Genomic DNA, 19,648 nt, shown 5'->3' on the forward strand with positions numbered 1-19,648 from the left:
GTTCAGCTTAATTTGAACTTTAAGTTCCAAACATTTCATGTTTGTCTTAGGATTGTGGGTACCCACATGCCTGTTAAAACTTCCAAATGACAAAAACAGATTTGAGCTGGAAGCTTTGATCCAAACTGAACTTCAGCTTGATTCTATTTAGCTCTGTTGTAAGGATGTCGATGATAACCAGAAAATTTAGAACACTAATTAATTTTAAAATAAGAGTTCATTCTTAAATTTTACACCATTAGTTTGCTCATCAGTTTAATGACAATACATATCTATTTTTTGAAGCCAAACCAAATCAAAACCATAATGAATTCCACAAACAAACTAATATTAATTCCATATATTATATATATGTAATTCCAAATATATATTCCACATATATAATTCCAAATATATTCCATATATTCCAAATATTATTCCATAATTCTTCTTAGCAAGATTTGGTTGACATAACTGAATGTGCTTTCATATCTATTTAAATGAAATAAAATATTTCTCTTGTGCCTATAAAATATGATATGAGAAAGCCAACCAAAGTGATATGAACATAAAAGTAACATTACTACTGAATTGCACTTAATGTTTTTTTCTGTTTATCATTTAAAACAGATTTCTGAAACATTACAGAATTCTTTCAAGCTTGTTGGATTTTCTTTCCCCCATTAGAAGTGGATGAGTTTTCTAAAATCATGGCTGTTTAGAAAAGCTCTGTGAAAGCTGAATTTACTTTAGGAAACAAACTACAGAGCTACTTGTTTAATTTATCTTTTTAAAAAACAAAACAAAACAAAACATAACACAAAGAAACAACAAATTAAACCTACTAGTATTTAGCTAGTACTGTGTAATTTCTTTGTCTTCTTGTACTTTTATATATAATATTGGTGCTGAATTTTTTTTTGAGAACATAATGTAAGGTATTGGACCTCAGACCATTTCCATAGAAACAGGAATTTAGCACCCTATGTGAAAAAAATTCTAAGGAAGTTGAAGTGATTGATAAATAAGTGAATACAGCTCAGTTAACAAACCACATTATATTCTAGCTTTCTGTTGAGCTAGCAATAAGAGACACATAACAAACGAAGTATTGGTATTTATTTATCTACATATGAACAGCTTATTTGCCATAACCTTTATTTATCATTTATCTACAATTAATTCCTCTCTCAGCCTCAATCTGCCTCAGTGTACAGTTACATCTAATTGTTCTTTCTTTCATACAACATTTTTCTAACCAATCTCACACAGATTCATGGAGCTTCAGTGACACAAAGAAAGACCTTAACAATTCTGGGAACACACTCTGCTCAGGAAAAAAAAATAAAAAAATAAAAAATGTTTTCTATTGACTTGCTGCATTCCCCTATCACATGATTGTTAAATAGCTCACTACTTACAGAAAAAAATATTAGCTCTCATTAGCAGAGACATCCAGTGTCTCTGATTCACTGTCATGGGAATGCCCTCGGAGACCTGAAGCTGAAAATACCTAAAGAAGCTTTCAGAAAACAAAAAGGATAAAAATGATGCTCACTCATTCTACAAGCAAACAAACAAGTAAGCAAACAAACAAAAAATATATATTGTGTTCAGCTTTAGAGCTTCTGTTGCATTGTCTGAGATGATCTTCCTTCTGAGATGGTCATACTTCTGATATTTGTTTATGCACTTTACACTTTTAATTTAATTTAATTTTTTAAATATTATTATTTAAAAGCCAAAACCTTGTACTAATTACAGAATAGCCTTAAGGAGACTTATAACACTGATCACAGGGTCCTAAGTAACAGCACTCAAAATTCAGATGTGACTGACTGGCATATGGGACATGCTTCTAGTAACATAACTATTTATTATAAGTAGTAATATTAGTTAGTAGTAGTAATATTAGTAGTAATATTAACATTATTTCCAGTCAAAAATTGAGTTGTAAAAATCCACATTTAAGCAGCTAAAGACAAAGGGTCCAAGACCAAAAGGCCTACATTAGGAGAGATCAGAAATAAAAGAATCATGTACTAAAACTCACAGACTTGAAAGCATTTTACTACAAACAAAAGCTGAAAAGCAAAGTTTGTACTACACTGATCAAAGCAAGAAAGAAATAGGTACAAGCAGAAGTAAGTACATTCTTTGTGCTCTAAGTTTGTTCAACAGAAATAACCCAATGTTATCTTGCCAAAGGAAGATAAAATGGTTCAGCAATTTATTGTTTTTGTTTGCTTTTAAGTGGTCTGTTAGCAAAACAGCATTCTCTAGCTCTGCTCTCAAATTTTTGAGGATTTTTTAATTATTATTTTAAATAACATTATTTTATGTGGCCCTGTGTATCTTGAGCAGTCTTCTAAGAAGATTACATATAAATTTGATGAGATATATTGTATTATATTACACATATATAATTCTTTATTAATACCTTATCAATATGCCCTGCTGTTTGTGAGGAAAGAGTTAAGACTGGATATCAGGGAGCCCTGACATGTTATGCCATTGCTTTATTTGATATTTCTTTTGAACTATACAGGGAAAGTTCAACACTCTATCTCTCTATCTTATCTATCTCTCCACTGTAAGAAAGAGAATTAGTGAATGCTTATTGTATCATAATGTTTTACGCCTTTCTAGTCATAATGTAGAAAAGTAAGCATCTCATATGCATTTTTTTTTTTTCAGTATCTCAGGCACCTTCAACTGAAACCATAACAAAGCCCCTTATTTTTGTAATTGTAACTTCCAATTGCAACATCTATAGTAAGAGTAGAACAACACTTTGACTTAAGTGTGGATACAAGCAATAGACTACATTTCACTGTAGCAAAAAGATTATCGTTCAAACTATTGGTGGAAACACAGCTATAGTTCTGAACAAAACATTATTGCCACTCACTGAAGTAAAGCAAAGGCCCATGAACTTCTTCTGAGACAAGACTTCATCTCAAAGACTTGAAATAATTATTAACTGGCTGTTTGAAAATCACAATCAGTGTAAATTTGTGTGAGGTGTAAAAGCACTCAATAAAAATGATTTCTGTTTTTGTTTTTAAATGTGCTGATCTACTACAAAACAAAGCAGAAAGTGTTAAGAAAAGATTGAATTTAGGACATTTCAAATATATATTTTTAAGTTTTAAGTATTTTACATAAATACATAAATGTATTTACACAGTATATTAATATTGCAAAACTAAATATTTGTTTAACAGGCACCAATTGAAGGCAAAGAAGGAAGGGCTGTACTCTGCCTAGTTCTGTGTCTTTGTAATGCTTCAATACATGTAGGTCATCCTCCCGAGACCAGATTTTCTGTATAATATACAGGAAAGCTTTACCACAAAGTAAATTTGATCAGAGATATCACTTGCTGCTAATACTAGAGAAACAGGCTTAGTCTCCTAAATATGCCTCAGTACCACATTATTCTGTCCTAGATCTAGTGCTATCAGTAATATCTGCCTTGTGTTGCAAATTCCAGATCCCAGAGACATGGCATTTGCTGTAAGTGTTTGAAAAGGTAATTGCCTAAGTACCAACATCAGAATGTTAAAAAGGCTGTTTTGTTTGGTGGAAATCTGTGTGCTTGTTCTGTGGTAAAGACGATTCCACTTGGCAGTTGATTTTAATATATGTGTTAATGTAACTACGCAATATGCATAAGAAGAACTGTTAAGAGAACTACAAAAGATTAATGAATTAAATCATCATTTATGAGAGCTTATATTATGACATTCCACTATTTTAAATATGTAACAATAAAACCAAAGTCATTTTTGCATTTTAAAAGAATGGAGACTTCAAGTATTGTATATAAAATGTATTTCACATAAAAGATACAGAGGAAGTCATGCCTCTGAACATGTTTTTTCTCTACTAAGCAAATATTCTATAAAGTAGATGTGTAGAATTTTCAATATTTTTCTTCAGTGAAAAACTTCCATAAAATCCCCGTTCGTATTAAAATAAACTATGTATTTTATAGTCACTGCTCCTCAGCAAGGCAATTAAGAGTGTATCTTTTATTTTATTTTTCCCCACTCAAATACGTAAACTTAATGAGCAAGCTTTCCAAAGGCAATGTCTTCTGCCATTCAGTTTACAGAATCCAAAGGACTTTGGTTGCTCTGTTTCACCTCAGTGCTCATGTGCTGCTGCTTCAGCACCATTTGAAAATGAAAAGAAGCAATGTGCAAAAAATGCCCGAAGGGACTCACAATATTTTTCAATATTTTTCAACATACAACCAGATTCTCCCCCCCACCTTGTGTACTGTGACCCAAGGATTTCTGCAGCTCCTGTGAACTATTCAGAAGAAAAACCAACAACTAGACCGTGAAGACTATACATGATACCGTTTCAAGGAAGCACACTCATAGAAATTGCTTTTAATTCTGTCAATGTCAGTAGAAAATGTCAAAATAATAAAACACATAACTTATTAACCAAAAAAAAAAAAAACAAAAAAACAAAAACCAAAAACCGGTTACTGCTAAGCTGTTTTACGAGAGCTGTCTTGCCCATGAAAAAAAAAATTAAATTCAGCCTTTGGGCTAGACACCATCCTGTGTCATTGATATAAACCTGGAGGTCAGTAGAAGCACTGTGAATTTTAAATGGCCTAACTGAAAACAGAATCTTTTCTCTAGCACTTAAATTTTATGCAGCATAAAATATGTATGTATGCTTGACAACTCTTCCTTTCACTATATACAAAAGTGACTCTTTCTTCTCTCAAAAAAAACCCACTGTCAAACCAAGAGGGACTGCCAGAAACCTGTCACAGATAATAATCTATTTGCTCAAGTTGCTGAATAGCAATGAAAAAGAAGATATTGAGAGTCAGTTTCCAGGACATAAATTGAAGTTCCATGCCTGTTCCATGTTCTCCTCCCTACCAAATAATAATAATAATAATAATAATAATAATAATAATAATAATTTTTTATTTTTTCTCTAATTCCTTAGTGGCATTGTGGTACATATACCTAAAGATTAGATATAAATAAGATTAGATGTTTCAAAATTGTAAAATTCCATGCAAACTCAAATAAGTTTCAAGGGCATTTCCACTAGAAAGAACATTTCTGTTTTTATTACAAGTACAAATGCTGAAAATACCCACCTTACAATAAAATAAAACCTATATTTTTTTCTTGCTTTTGGAGAAGGTTAAAAAGTAGCACTGGGAGTTTTATTTTACTTAAAAAAATAATTGACAGTGGTTCTGCGCATTGTTGTGTCTCCCCAGTTTGAAGTTTTGATGCCGTTGTTATTATTTTTAAAAATGATATAACATAGTACATGTAACCAACAATAAAGTACATACCATGGTTCAGGACCCTTGATTTCCCAGCCTGTCCTTTAACGTATTTTCACATGTAAAGGCAATAAAAGTGTTATCTAATAAGTGGAAACTATATAACTGTGTCTCCAGTATTTATTTATTTTCTAATTCCTAAAAAAAATTGTTTTCTTGTTCCGGCAGGTTTTTGCACCCACTAAAGCTCCCTTCTGAAACAACAAATACTGTGTAGTAGTAGGCCACTTTTCCAAACTCGTTAACTACTCTTTTGCTTCTACTACTGTAGGTAAACTTCAAGTCTATAAATACAATATTGACTCTGTGTTTTTTGTTTCTGAAACACCACAGGCTGTGTCTATGTTGTCTTGTAATCAGGAACAGAGAATGATCTTTGTTCTCATGGCCAGTTTGTCCAACACGGTTATTGATGTGGATGCAGTAAGTAAAGGCAACAAGAAAAGCAACTACAATTGTGCCAGCAAATAAAAGTATTTAAGCTATTATAGATGATTAATCATATGTCAGGTTGTCACAAGATGTATTTAGCCAACTGCTTTCTCTCTGAAATAACGGTGAAGTAAAAAGTAAAGTTCATATAGTATTGCTACATTTTCTCACTAGTCCAGTAATCTGCTACAACAAGGTGGACTAAAGTCCTAATATAATACAAAGTCTAAACACATTTTTTTAAGTAACATTAACATCCAAGAAAAAGTGTACAGGAACCATCTCATCCTGTCATTAACAGAAAAATGGTCTTTCATGAAATTAGAAACATAAGCTGAAATAACATAAGGTGCTGAATGTTATTCATGTCAGTGCTGAAAGAATTGGCTGACATTGTTGCAAGGTTACTGTCACCTATGAAAACCAATGTTCAGCATAGGTATATGAGTGCCAGAAATGGGCTTTCTTAAAGTGCTGTTTTTATGGAAGAGGAGGGAGAGCTGGTAAACTACTAAATTGGGGGAAAGAACATAACATTTCTGATATCCAGTAATTTACATAGTAGAAAACATTCCTTTAATCTTTCTTTATATTATATGAATACTCCATGGTGCCCTTGGGATACTTCTGTCAGGTCAGGATGTGCACAAGCACAACAAATACATTTACAGCTCTTGTCTCTATTGTATCATTTTGTTTAACTATTACTCCACTAAAAGGAAAATAATAGCAGAAAAAAACTCAATTAACTTAATCAACACATGTAAGTCCTGAAAGACCTTCAAACACACACACAAAAAAGTGTATTTTGTCATGTCCTTTCTCACAGTACCTTCTTACTGATCCAAGAAGTAATGCTAGCTTTAACTAAACAACCCTAGCTTACTAAACCAACCTTCACAGCGAGATTTCTAGTCACATTAGTTTTTATTCAACAAAAATAAACACACAAAGTAAAACACACATTTAAGTAAAAACTCATCTGCTTTATGTAATTCAATGATATTAGACAGATCTGTAGTGTTCAGAACTAAGGGGCTAGTCTTTGATTGAAGTCACAAGAAAATTTTCACTGATTTGACTCAAGCCTGCCTGACAACTACTAATGTGGATGGAGTAAGCAAAGGGAACAAGGAAAGAAACAGAAACTGATTTTGTTTCCTGTCAAACTTACTGAATTAAAAACCAGTCAGAAGTGTAAATTTCCAAATAGTTCTGTCCACCTCCACTGACATAATTTACACTAGAAAGCTAAAATTCCCATTTAGCTATTGACTAGTAGACCTCTTCCTGAATGAAATTCAGTGCAACATAGTGACTGCTCAAAGGCCTTACTTCATCTTGCAGTATTAAATTACGGAGTGGACTGCAAAGGTCCCTTCTAACTCTCTTCTATAACACAGAGGAAAATGAGGTCAAAATAAGTAAACTGAACTTCAGACTCCTGTATACTTTTAGGAAGCTTGTTAAGATAGTCTGCTTTCTTTTCTTCTCAGGTTTTTCCATCCTTTTAAGGTACCAGTGCAACCAACAGTTATATACTTCTATAACACTTCTCAGTGAAGTATCCAAAAATGGTACCACCTAAATTTTAGAATGCATAGCTTGGTGGGCAACTCTCCAGTGAAAATCAGTGTCTGTTGAAACACAATTCATCAAAGCATTGACTAATCAGTTTTCTTAGTAGAAAAAGCCTTCAGTCGAGAACTCTATTTCTTGCTCTGACTGGTTTCTGCATCTCGGTACAGTGAGATGCAGAAAGAGTCTACAAGAAAACTATGAATAACGAACCCTACAAGTATGTCTGTTTCTCAGTTCTCTGCAACCCATAAATAAATGAATAAATAAACACAATATTCCTGTAGCTGCATTCACTGTTTAAAGTCATTAACAAAAAATAAATATATAAAAGAGAAATAGAGAGACAAAACGAGACATGTATGGGAAGAAAACAAACAAACAAACAACAGGGATATTCAGACTCTTCTAAGCCATCAAGCTTCCATGAACAGAATTTGTGTCTCATCTTGATCACAGCCTTTACTTACTAATATTCAGTGTATAACCTAGTATCAGTTGTATGGGAACGACATGATGGGAAATGTTATCTTCCCACCAGAAGTGCACTTTTGATCTGTATATACACATTCTCTATTTAAACCCTCATATAGAAATAGAGGCAAAAGTACTTCTAAATTCCCACATTTCCACATAAATTCCCCTGGGAATTTTCACTGGAAGAGTACAACTTTAGATCTGTCAGACAGTAACATGTTGTTACCTTGAGGATGTTATCTTAACCTGAGGTCTAAAATATAAATGAACTGCAATTCAGATAACTTGAGACCTAGCAGAGAGGCGTGGAAAGCTTCCCAAAAGGATTATATGGGGAGAAGTCTTATTTATTTAATGTGGATAAATATGACAAAAGGGGATATTCATAGCCCAAGTATTAATAAGTTTATGGTTGAGAAGAGGAACTAAAGACAGCCTTGAGCAGCAGCTGTGATACAAAAGAAGATGTTAAGTAGAAGAGTTGGAACAGGAAAAAAGTAGCTACAAGCAGATGAATTCAATTTAGTGGCAGAAGACTTTGGAAACTGAAAAATTCTCTGTTAAGGTATTATGGGCAAAAGAAGATATTCCCTTTCAGTGACTTATGAGTTGTACTTTGGGATAGAATCCAGAGGATTTTCACAGAGCCTGTTCTACTTAAGTTGAGCAGACAATGTTTAGAGTTGAAAGATCTCTTTTTAGATTTGAAACAGTCTACAAAAAGCCATCAAGCGAGAAGGTATATGCTTGATTAAATTAAGAGATTATTTATTGTTACCTGTCAGCATGAAAACTTTGCCTTTTCTCCAGAGACACGGGAGTTGTTTTGTATACTAAAACAGGAATTTAGGGTTTGCTGTCAAAGACTGTCAGGAAGCAACTAGATCATTTCTCAGGACTGCTATTTTGAATGTTACTACTGTTGTTTCTTCAGCCAAAGCAGCATTCTTCATTTTTGTTAGCGGGTTACCAATTTTTCCACATGTTGAAAGTTTTGTTGAAAACTTTGGCTTAATTGGGAAAGAATTTGGATAAAGTTTCTGAAACAGGTAGATATAACTTGGCAGAAGGAAAGAAGGCAATTGGGACACAGACTGTGACTTCACTATGCAATGAACAGCATTTGCAGGTGACTTTTAGAAATATGGTTAGTTTTTTGGAAAAGAGACATGGGAGTCTGACATTTTCTAATTGTTGATTTCTTCTGCGCTCAAGAAAGAAGACATCAGCATTAACAAGCTCATAAATAAACACATTTTCATCAACAAATTATACCTATAATTTAAAGATCACAGTTTTTGAGTAGGCTGTAAACTGGTGGCATATACTAAAATGAAATGATTTTATGAACTGCAGCGGAAAATCAGAATTCTTTGGTATTGCAAACTATATTAGTCTGTGTTTAAAAAGTTCTTCCAGAAAGCAGTAACACTTATTTCTTTAACATGCTTAGCCCAGCAGTGCAGCCATCACTCCCTTGGGTAAACCCAACAATTTCCAGGAAGTTTCCTTGAATGTATGCCCATGATGCCAAAAGCAGAATTTGCTCCAAAACTATATGGAGCAGTAAAAATAAATCTCCTGACTGTTTCTCTCCTATTATTATACTGGGAGATACAAAACTGTGAAGATATTCATCACAGTTTACTCTGTATAGAAAAGTCAATAGAATGTTTAACTCTTGATTTATACACAAGCTTTAAGTAATTCACTTGTGTAATTTTCCACTGTCAATAGATGATTTCTTCTAATTAAATCTTCTTTATTTCAGCTTCCAGTGGGCCTGATTTTTCTCTTAGTAACAGCAGTTTATTATAATATCTGTAAGCAATCAAATGGTGGTAGTGTTTGAATAGGGCCAATGTAAGAAAAAGGAAAATTGTACAACAGATTTGCCTGATCACAGCTATACTGTGTTTACTAAACATTTAGTTTACATGAAGAAAGTTTACATGGAGGAAGTCCGTTCAGAAGACATTAAGTCTTCAAGACTTACCTTTGTCTCTTTCATATGCACTGAAAACTGAAGACTACATATTAAAGTAAAATATTCTGTTATAATCAAAATTTTGTTATGGGGAAAGAAATGTACACTTTATCAATACATTATCAAAATTTATCGAAAAGTTATAATTAGTTATTAACAAGTTTTTTATTGTCACCACCTAGCTAAAACCCAGGGATCAGACACTGATCTGTTTTTCTGTTGTTAAACGAACTACAGCTATCTCAAGTAAATCCTGAAATTTTGCTTTGCCAGGTCAACACAAAGTCTATTGCTTTTTTCTGGTAATGCAAAAATAATATGTACTAGGCTGTAATATAACCACCCTCATTCTTTTCAACACACTAATGGAAAATGGTATGAATATAATGAAATGTTCATAATACAGATTATTAAATGCTTTAATCAGACGTATAGAGATTAGGCAGAGGCTTGAAAAAAGTGACTGAATGCATTAAAAAAAAGCATGGTATCTATCATTAAAGAAGAAAATAAAATTCATTTTTTGCAAAGCATAACTTCAGAAAGTTATCCAGAAACTGATAACTACTGTTGATATCAGCATTACCTGTTTTTCCTAACTATGACATGCCAGCACCTTAAAACAAAATTCTTGTTCAAGACCCTAGAGTATAACCAAAGCAGTACTTAATTCTTTCATGAATATTATATAACAAGGCAATGAAACACTAACTTGTAAGCTACTGTATTGATTTTTGTACTCAGGAAAATTCTAATGGTGGAAGAAAATTTAATATATTTTTCATTTAAAATGTTCATTTTACAAAACAGATGAATTCTGATTTCTTGTTATTACTATTCAAATTTTATTCACTTCTATATTTAAACAATTTAATTCACCTTACGATGTTCAGCTGTATTTCATTAATGGGGTGAAAAGAGAAAACTTCTTCCCAAATGAATTGTTACTCTCCTTTTAACCTTTTCTCATTAGAATATATATGTTTTTTTACGTTTCCTTAACTCCCTGCTTATATTACTGACTACAGAGATAACATATTTTCCACAGTAAATCAGATGGTAAACATAAAAAACATTGCCATTCATTGCAGTGAATGCTATCAATGAAGACTGAAATACCTTCACTATAGAATTAAGAAAAATTTTGGCTAAGTAACTAGGCTAACATATACAATGCTTCAAATAATTTGTGTATGTGTGTGTGTATATCTACACCTATTTGCGATCAACTTTGTATTTTCCAACTCATAATTAGGTCATGACTTTGCTAACAAATGGACATGACATTGCAAACATCATACTGGCCATAGCTGATCCAGAAATGCCCATATATAGAAAGTACAATTTAGCAAAATCATAGAATCATACAGTGCTTTGAGTTGGAAGAGACCTTTAATGATCATCTAGATCCAACCCCCCTGCCATGGGCAGGGAAATCTCTCACTAAATCACACTGCCCAAAGCCACATCAACCTGACCTTGAACAACTTCAAGGAGAGAGCATCCGAAGCTTCCCTGGGCAACCTCTTCCAGTGCCTCACCATTCCCATAGTGAAGAATTTCTTATTTATATCAAATATAAATCTACCCATTTACCCACTGTTACCAACAAACCCATAAATATATAATACCCATATATGTAAATCTACTCTTTTACCCATAAAACTGTTACCCATTACATAACATTACATAACATAAAACTGTTACTGCCAATACAAGCCCTTGTAAAAAGTTTATCCTTTTCTTTCTTATAAACCCACTTTAAGTCCCACCGGAGCCTTCTTCAGGTTAAAATAAACCAAACATCTCTCTCAGGCATTCATAGTAGGAAAGGTGCCCCAGCCCTCTGATCATTTTTGTGGCTCTTCACTGGACTTGCTTTAAGAGGTTCAAGTCTTTCTTGTGCTATGGCCCCAGACCTGGATGAAGTAATCTTGATGAGGTCTCACGACAGCAGAGTAGAGGGGGAAAATCACCTCCTTCAACTTGCTGGCCATGATTGTCTTGATGCAGCCCAGGATACAGTTAGCTTTCTGGGCTGCAAATGCACACTGAAAGCTCATGTTGACCTACTTGTCAACCAACACCCCCAAGTCCATCTCCTCAGAGCTGCTGTCAATCCATTCACCATCCAGCCTGTATTTGTGATTGGGATTGCCAAGGCTCAGATGCAGGATCTTGCACTTGGCTTTGTTGAACTCCGTGAAGTTCACAGAGGCCCACTTCTCAAGTCTGTCTAGGTGCCTCTGGATGGCATCCCTTCCTTCTGTTGTGCTGTCTGCGTCACTCAGCTTCATGTCATCCACAAACTTGTTGAGTTTGTGTATGTTGTCATGGAGTTTTCATGCACTCCATCCCATCGTCTATATCATTACTTAACATTAAATAGAAGCGGTCACTCTACAGACCCCTGAGGGCCACCATTCGTCTCTGACCTCTGCCATTAACTGCAACTCTCTGGATGTGATCATCCAGCCAGTTACTTAGCCACTGCATAGTCTACCCTTCAAATCCACTTCTCTCCAATCTGGAGACAAGGATCTTGTATGGAACCACGTCAAAGGCCTTACAGAAGTCTACGTAGATGACATGAGTTACTTTTCCCTTGTCCACTGATGTAGTCACACCATCATAGAAGACAGATGATGACCATACTAGATTGGTCATGCATGATTTGCCCTTCCTGAAGTCATGTTGGCTGTCTCAATTCACCTCCCTACCTTAACATATGTCTTAACATGACTTCAGAGAAGATCTGTTCCATAGTGGACTTGTTAGTGTTAGGTCAGGGATTGGACTCCGTGATCTTGGAGGTCTCTTCCAACCTAGATGATTCTGTGATTCTGTGATGATTTTCCCAGGCACAGGTTGCTTAGTCTGTAGTTCCTAGGATCTTCCTTTCTACCATTTTTAAAAATTGGAGTGACATTTCCCTTTCCAGTCACCAGGGAGTCCACCTGACTGCCATGACACATTTTCAAATGTGATGGAGGGTGTATTGGTAACTACATCAACCAGTTCACTCAGGACCCTGGGATGCATCAAGTATTTTTAAAAGACTTACCAACTGGAACAAACACACACCTTAACTTCCAGAAACAAACCTAATGATTTTTAATTCTTTTACACAGTATTTTTCCAAAGCTTCCTTAGATAGGTACTGAAAGCTTTGTTACTTCTCCAGCATGACTCTGCAGAATATTTAGAAAATGTCATGGTATTTTTCACACCAGCCCTGTGGTTAAAACAACTTGCTTTTTTTTTGAGGGATAGAGAGCTTCCATATTATTAGGCTACTCTCCACTCAGGGATATCATATCATCTCCTGTTGAAAGCACGTATTTTTGCTGAGAAGACTGAAAGACTGATGGAAAAAAAAAGAAAGTATGAAGCAACACTGCCTCATAGTCAAGGAGTGATATGTCTTCTTGTTTTAATCACAGAATAAGAATACTTGTCTCTTATCTAACAACTGGTTTCTTCTTCTACTTTTTACTCATTGAGATGCATAATAAAGGATCTGATTAAGTATGAATAAATGTGCTGTTACAGCTTCAATTTTAAATTTTGTAAAGCATTTTTTCCAATTTTGAATTCCAATATTCTTTTAAACAACACCAACAAAAATTATATCAATTAAAAAAAAAAAAAAAAAAAAAAAACAGCAACAAAAAACACACTTACCTGATGAGATGTCTATTCGGTTCTTCTTGATTTGGGTGACATTGATGTGAACACTGACTTTGCCTTCGTTAATGTCAATTTCAACATTGCCCAGGCCATCTGCAAAGTTGCTGAAGACAAGAAGTCCATTGGGGTTCCAGGTTCGGAAAAGGAAACTGACTGAAAACAGATCCTGGCTTGGGCGACCAGGAACCTCAAGGTAACTGGTGGCATTGAAAAAGACAGGCACTGTATGTGGCTCCACACAAGAAAAACTTAAATTTCCCTAAGTAAAACAGACAAAAAAGCAAAAACGTAAGCAAAATTTTAAGATTCCACTAAATTCATAGCTACCTCTATGTATAACCTAGTATTCTAGGTAGAAAAGTATTCTAGGTTTCATTCAATCCAGAGACTACTGTAGTCAATGTAAGCTCCATGTAAAAATGTGTAAAAATGTGTAAAATATTATCATTATTGTTATTATTATAAGGTGGTAGTTGACATTTCTGTTTTGCCTAGAGGCTTCTGCCAAAGAAGTGGCTTAATTATATTTTGCACTGTGCATATACATAGTAAGAGGCAGTCTCTGCCCTGAAGAGTTGTAGTGTAACATAAAGCTTAGAGGAACACATTAATATTCTCAGTTCAATCCATGAGAAACTTGAACTTGTTCATGGTAACCAAAGAAATCTATAAGATGGCAATAGTTCATTAAATAGAGTTTTCAAAATACCCTTATATCACCATGTCAAATCAGCACAACGTGTGAGGTTGTAAAAGAAGGACATATAATACGTTGTGAACAGCTAGCTTCTCTGTTATGTTTTCTGATGGATAATACTAGACAAGCTAATACTTTATTTTATGAAGTTGAATGATTTGGAGTACCTGATCATGAACAATGCCTAATGTTTTTGGTCAATTAATCATTTTCTCTGTAAAAGAAGTTGAGTTTTGCACACTATAAAATTTCACTCTTAAGGAAACTGACAAAAATCCAGTCAGGTATACTGATCACAAAAGCTGTAAAACATACCTGTAAGACAGACCAGAGTTATGGACATAAATTTTTCACTCTGGTTCGGATGTCATTTCTCATGAGAGAACACAATGGCAGGCTGTATTATAGACATATTTTTTCCTTAGAAATAATAAGCAATATAAAGCTCTTATTTTAAACCATATTCCTCTAAGGAGATCTCTGTCCAGAACTGATATTTTAATGCTTCAATGAATAGAACAGGAAGACTTGCTCTACTGAAGAACTGTTCTACCATGTGGCAAAGAGGACCTTGTTCTATGGTTAAATTTTCTGATGCACTGTGGAAAAATTATACTCTAGTAATTTCAATTTATTTTGATAAGGAAAGATTTTGTCTGATGCAGTATCAGATGATCAGAGCAGTAGTTCCATTGCCACTTATTTCAACATTAAAAATTATTAAGGATTGAACAACATTTTCAGAGGTATTTAGATATTTAGATAAAAGGTTCATCTGAGCACTGTTCAGACCCAGCCAGAGTAAGACATAATTGTTAGCACATAAATATTTTAAATTCCAGCTTACTGACTTTCTGTTACTTATCATTCCTTTCATGCCAAACTTTTTTATTATTATTATTCATAGTGTATAAATGCACCTGAAAAATCACCTTGGGGGAAATTAGAGCATTTAGATGCCAGACAGTAACTTTCTAAGATGTGTGGGTGGAAGTCCTAAGTAAATTTTTTTATAAGTACTTGTTTTCAACTGGAAATGGGCTAGATAATGTCATAAGGAAGCAAGACTGTGTACCTATTTACCAATGTCCTAAAAAATATCTTTTTAAAGGAATGAAAACACCTTATTTATGTCATAGCATGATACCACCTATGTGGCAGATTCCATTTCTTATTTAGTATTGCCATGCCACAACTAACTAAATAAAAATAAAGACTTTCTTGAGCTCTCAGATTTATTCTTAGATGTATTCTGCATAACTACCTCTTTTTCCTACAGAGTGTCAGAAATTATACTGCCACACAGTCTACTTATACTAGCCAGTAAAACAAGAAGTAGCTAGACTACCAGGTTACCTCCATTATTAATCACAAAACATTGGAGTTTCCGTTACTCTGAAACTAAAGAAGAGACTTCTCTTTGCTGATCTCAAAAAAAGGATTTGTTCCTATCTTTATGATAAAATTGCAACATCAGAAACCATGTTCTTTTTGTATACCACATATGTTCCACGGGTAACAAAATACATTTAAAGATTAAGGAAAATGATTAGCGAAAACAACTACAGGAATCTTTCAAATTGGAGTGTGAATTACAGAAATGACAACTACTTTCTCAGTAAAGTCAAAGGACCTCCTTTTAGCTGCTTTGATACTAATCAGCTTGACTATTTATTTATTTATTTATTTATTCAGTCTAAAAGTTGCCTACAGATTTTCATTTCAAGCTAACATAATAGCTAACAATTTTTTGGATACTTTCAGTCTGAATATTTCCAAGTGTGATACACATATTTTGGCTAAACCACAGGTTTTACATACAGAAAAAAAAATCTGGAATTTGGATGAAATACGCTCTGCAACCCTTTGTTAATATTCTCAGTGTGGTAGTCACACTATGGATTAGAAATATATTTTGTTACGTAGATAAGGTATTTCACTGTAGGCACAGAGGACAATAACATTTTGTAAGAGCCTGCATCTTACAATACAGTCAGAGACACTAGTCACAGATGACAATTAAGAAGCACTCAGAAAGTATTTTGTTAGACATTTGTAAGTTTCTCTTTCTGTCTTGTTACTGTGAGGAACCAACAATTTCCTCATAAAAAGAAGGCTTTCATATCCTGATGCATGAGACACTTGCACATATAATGCCTATTAAGGTTAATGGAACTCAGTCCATTCAAATCCTTTTTCACATCAGTGAGCTCATTTATCATAAACACTAACTGCGTAAGAGATTTCTTGAGGAAGTAACATATAATTCTAATTTCACTGTTAGCTAAAATGGTATTTTCCCTGTTGAGACATTTAGATTAATCTGAACTGGATTCCCAATTCCCACTAAGACTGTACTTCACAGGAAGATTGTCTAAAATTTAAGCCCATTGGATACACATTGTTCACTACGTCTGGGCTACAAATTAGAACTAATTTGCAGCTTGTCTCTATAAAAGCATCCCTGTTTTTCAAAGAGAAAGAGATCCTTTTGTGTAGATTCAGAGTAGTTTCTGAATCCCAAGCCCCAGAAGGCAAAGGCAGGGACTGGGGGAACGAAGAAAAGCCCACTGTAGGAGATCGGCTTCAAGACTACTTTAAGTAACCTAAGGTTGCACAAATCCAAGCGGCCTGATGAGATACACCCATGGGTCCTGAAGGAACTGGCAGATAAAGTTACTAAGGCACTGTCTGTCATATTTGAGAAGTCATCACAGTGCAGTGAGGTTCCCAGTAACTGAAAGAGAGGAAACATAACCCTCATTTTCAATAGGGAAAAAAAGAAGACCCAGGGAACTACAGTCATGTCAGTCCTCACCTATGTGCCTGACAAGATCATGGATCCTCCCAGAAACTCTGCTAAGGCATATGGAAAATAAGGAGGTGATTGGTGACAGCCAACATCTTCACTAAAGGCAGATCAACCATGACAAACCTGGTGGCCTTCTGCAACAGGGTTACAGCAATGGTGGATAAGGAAAGAGCAACTAATGTCATCTACCAGGACTTGTGCAAAAGCATTTGACACTGTCCCCCATGATATCCTTGTCTTTAAATTGGACAGACATGGATCCGATGGATGGCACACTCAGTGGATAAGAAATTGACGAGATAGTTGCACTCAGTATCTGAACAGTTGTTGTTTGACATCTTTGTTGGTGACATGGACAGTGGGATCAATTGCACCCTCAGCAAGTTTGCTGATGACACCAAGCTGTGTGGTGTGGTTGACACACTGGAGGGAAGGGATGCCATCCAGAGGCACCTAGACAGACTTGAGAAGTGGGCCTCTGTGAACTTCACGGAGTTCAACAAAGCCAAGTGCAAGATCCTGCATCTGAGCCTTGGCAATCCCAATCACAAATACAGGCTGGATGGTGAATGGATTGACAGCAGCTCTGAGGAGATGGACTTGGGGGTGTTGGTTGACAAGTAGGTCAACATGAGCTTTCAGTGTGCATTTGCAGCCCAGAAAGCTAACTGTATCCTGGGCTGCATCAAGACAAGCATGGCCAGCAGGTTGAGGTCCCTCTCTACTCTGCTCTTGTGAGACTCCACCTGGAATTCTGCTGTATTCAGCTCTGGAGCCCCCAGCACACAAACAATTTCAGAGGAGGGCCCTGAGGAGGATCAGAGGGCTAGAGCACTTCCCTTATGAGGACAGGCTGAGGGAGTTGAGGTTTTTCAGCCTAAAGAAGAGAAGACTCTGGGGAGACCTTAAACCCATTTTCCATTATCTAAAGATGCCCTAGAAGAAAGCAGGAGAGGTATTCTTTGTCAGGGAGTGTAGTGACAGGACAAGGGTTAACAGTTTTTAAAAAGAGAATATTTCTATCAGATATTAGGAAGTAATTATTTACTCAGAGGGTGAATGAAGGTTATAAAATGGGTTGCCCATAGAAGTTGTGGATGTGCCATCCCTGGAAGTGTTCAAGGCCAGGCTTGATGGGGCTTTAAGCAATCTTGTCTAATGGAAGGTGTGTGTCTCCCCATGGTAGGGAGAGTGGAACTAGATGATCTTTAAGGTCCCTTGCAACCTAAACTACTCTATGATTCTATGATAATTTGTTGAATACCTTTCTGGGCAGTGATATGGAAGTCAAACGTACAGTGTGCATTTATACTCAAATACATGCTTTTATACTAAAACTGTTGATCTTATTAAAGAATTACTTATAATACATTGGAAGGGAAATTACAAAAATATCTTGATTTGGTCACTTTGACCTTTGTATCACGAACTCTGTCTTTCAAGTTAGCTTCATGTTTACCTTTTATAAATGATTTTTGCTTTCAGATCTTATCCCCTGTGGAAATACTACCTGGCCTTAAAAAAAAAAAAACAAAAACAAAAACACTCAATTAATAGAGATAATGGATGAACCTTGCAAAAGAGAGGTAATGAGTTTAGTAACACTACAGTACCTGTTAAATTAAGTTAGATCATACAGTAAAGGCAATAATATTCTAGCTAATAGTTGTCATGTTGTTTCAGTATTTTTCTTAAAATAGCTTATTACTCATCCTTATTATGTTAAGAACATTTGGCAAATGCAAAGAAAAAACTTATGTTAAATTTGCACATGATTGCCCTCAGTAATATCTGATGGAGCAGCTGCTGAAGTGGGTGGAATATAGGCCTAATGTATGTAAAGATAGAGGACAGCAAATATGATTCTTCTCAGAATTTTTCTGTTACAGGCTTTGGGAAAGTGCTGCATATTACACTTTAGTGCTTGTAAATGTACACAAAAAAACAAACCATAAATAAACTTACTCTTTTAGATAAACATAAAAAAGATGGACTGGAAGACTTCTGTGTAAGCATGGTCTTTATTTTTGTCTTAGACCTGAACCAAGCTGTAAACAAGAGTTAACACCTACTGTTCTATTTAGTCACTGCCAACTCGTGTTTGCAACTTGATTCAGGAGAAAAGCAGACACTTATTATTTGTCTTGGCTCTCCTTCTCTCCCTTTTGGAGATGTTTATCATTTGTCTCATTTATCTAATATGAAAACAAATCAGGTTCCACTAGTAAGAACAACTGTTCAAGGCCATCCATCTTACTCATTCTCCCCAAAGAGTTGTTGCTACCTTTTCTATCACAGAGGGCTGTGACACTCCTGCCCTCCCCCCCCCCCCCCCCCTTTTTTTTCCCTATTTTGTTAATCTCAAAAGCTAAAATGAATAAATCATTTAAGTAAATGTTATGAGTGCACTCTTGGTGGTGCACTCATAGTCATAACACCTATGTATGTGAGACCTAAAGATTTCTAGATATTAACTTCATTTTTGTTCAGAGACAAATGAAGATTATCTCCTTAAATTGTCTAGATCTCCTCATTCTATTAACTTGTCCATTTCCTTTTTCTGTGTGACCTTTGAAATCTGCCTATAAGAACATCTTTCCTTTTGTCTCACACCTCTTTCATAGTCTTTTCTCTTCTTTTATTTCAACCCTCGTGATACTT

At 35.0% G+C, this 19,648-nt stretch overlaps 1 protein-coding gene across 1 annotated transcript in view; it reads right to left on the reverse strand.

The window, feature by feature from the left end:
• CNTNAP2 (contactin associated protein 2) overlaps nucleotides 1-19,648 on the reverse strand; it is a 1,138,684-nt gene that overhangs the window by 576,654 nt on the left and 542,382 nt on the right. The window contains exon 9 of the mRNA XM_084507662.1: nucleotides 13,473-13,737. Coding sequence (XP_084363788.1) covers nucleotides 13,473-13,737 — 265 coding nt within the window. The remainder of the gene's footprint in view (nucleotides 1-13,472; nucleotides 13,738-19,648) is intronic.

This window comes from Aythya ferina (genome assembly GCF_964211825.1).
Source record: "Aythya ferina genome assembly, chromosome: 2".
Taxonomy (NCBI): domain Eukaryota; kingdom Metazoa; phylum Chordata; class Aves; order Anseriformes; family Anatidae; genus Aythya; species Aythya ferina.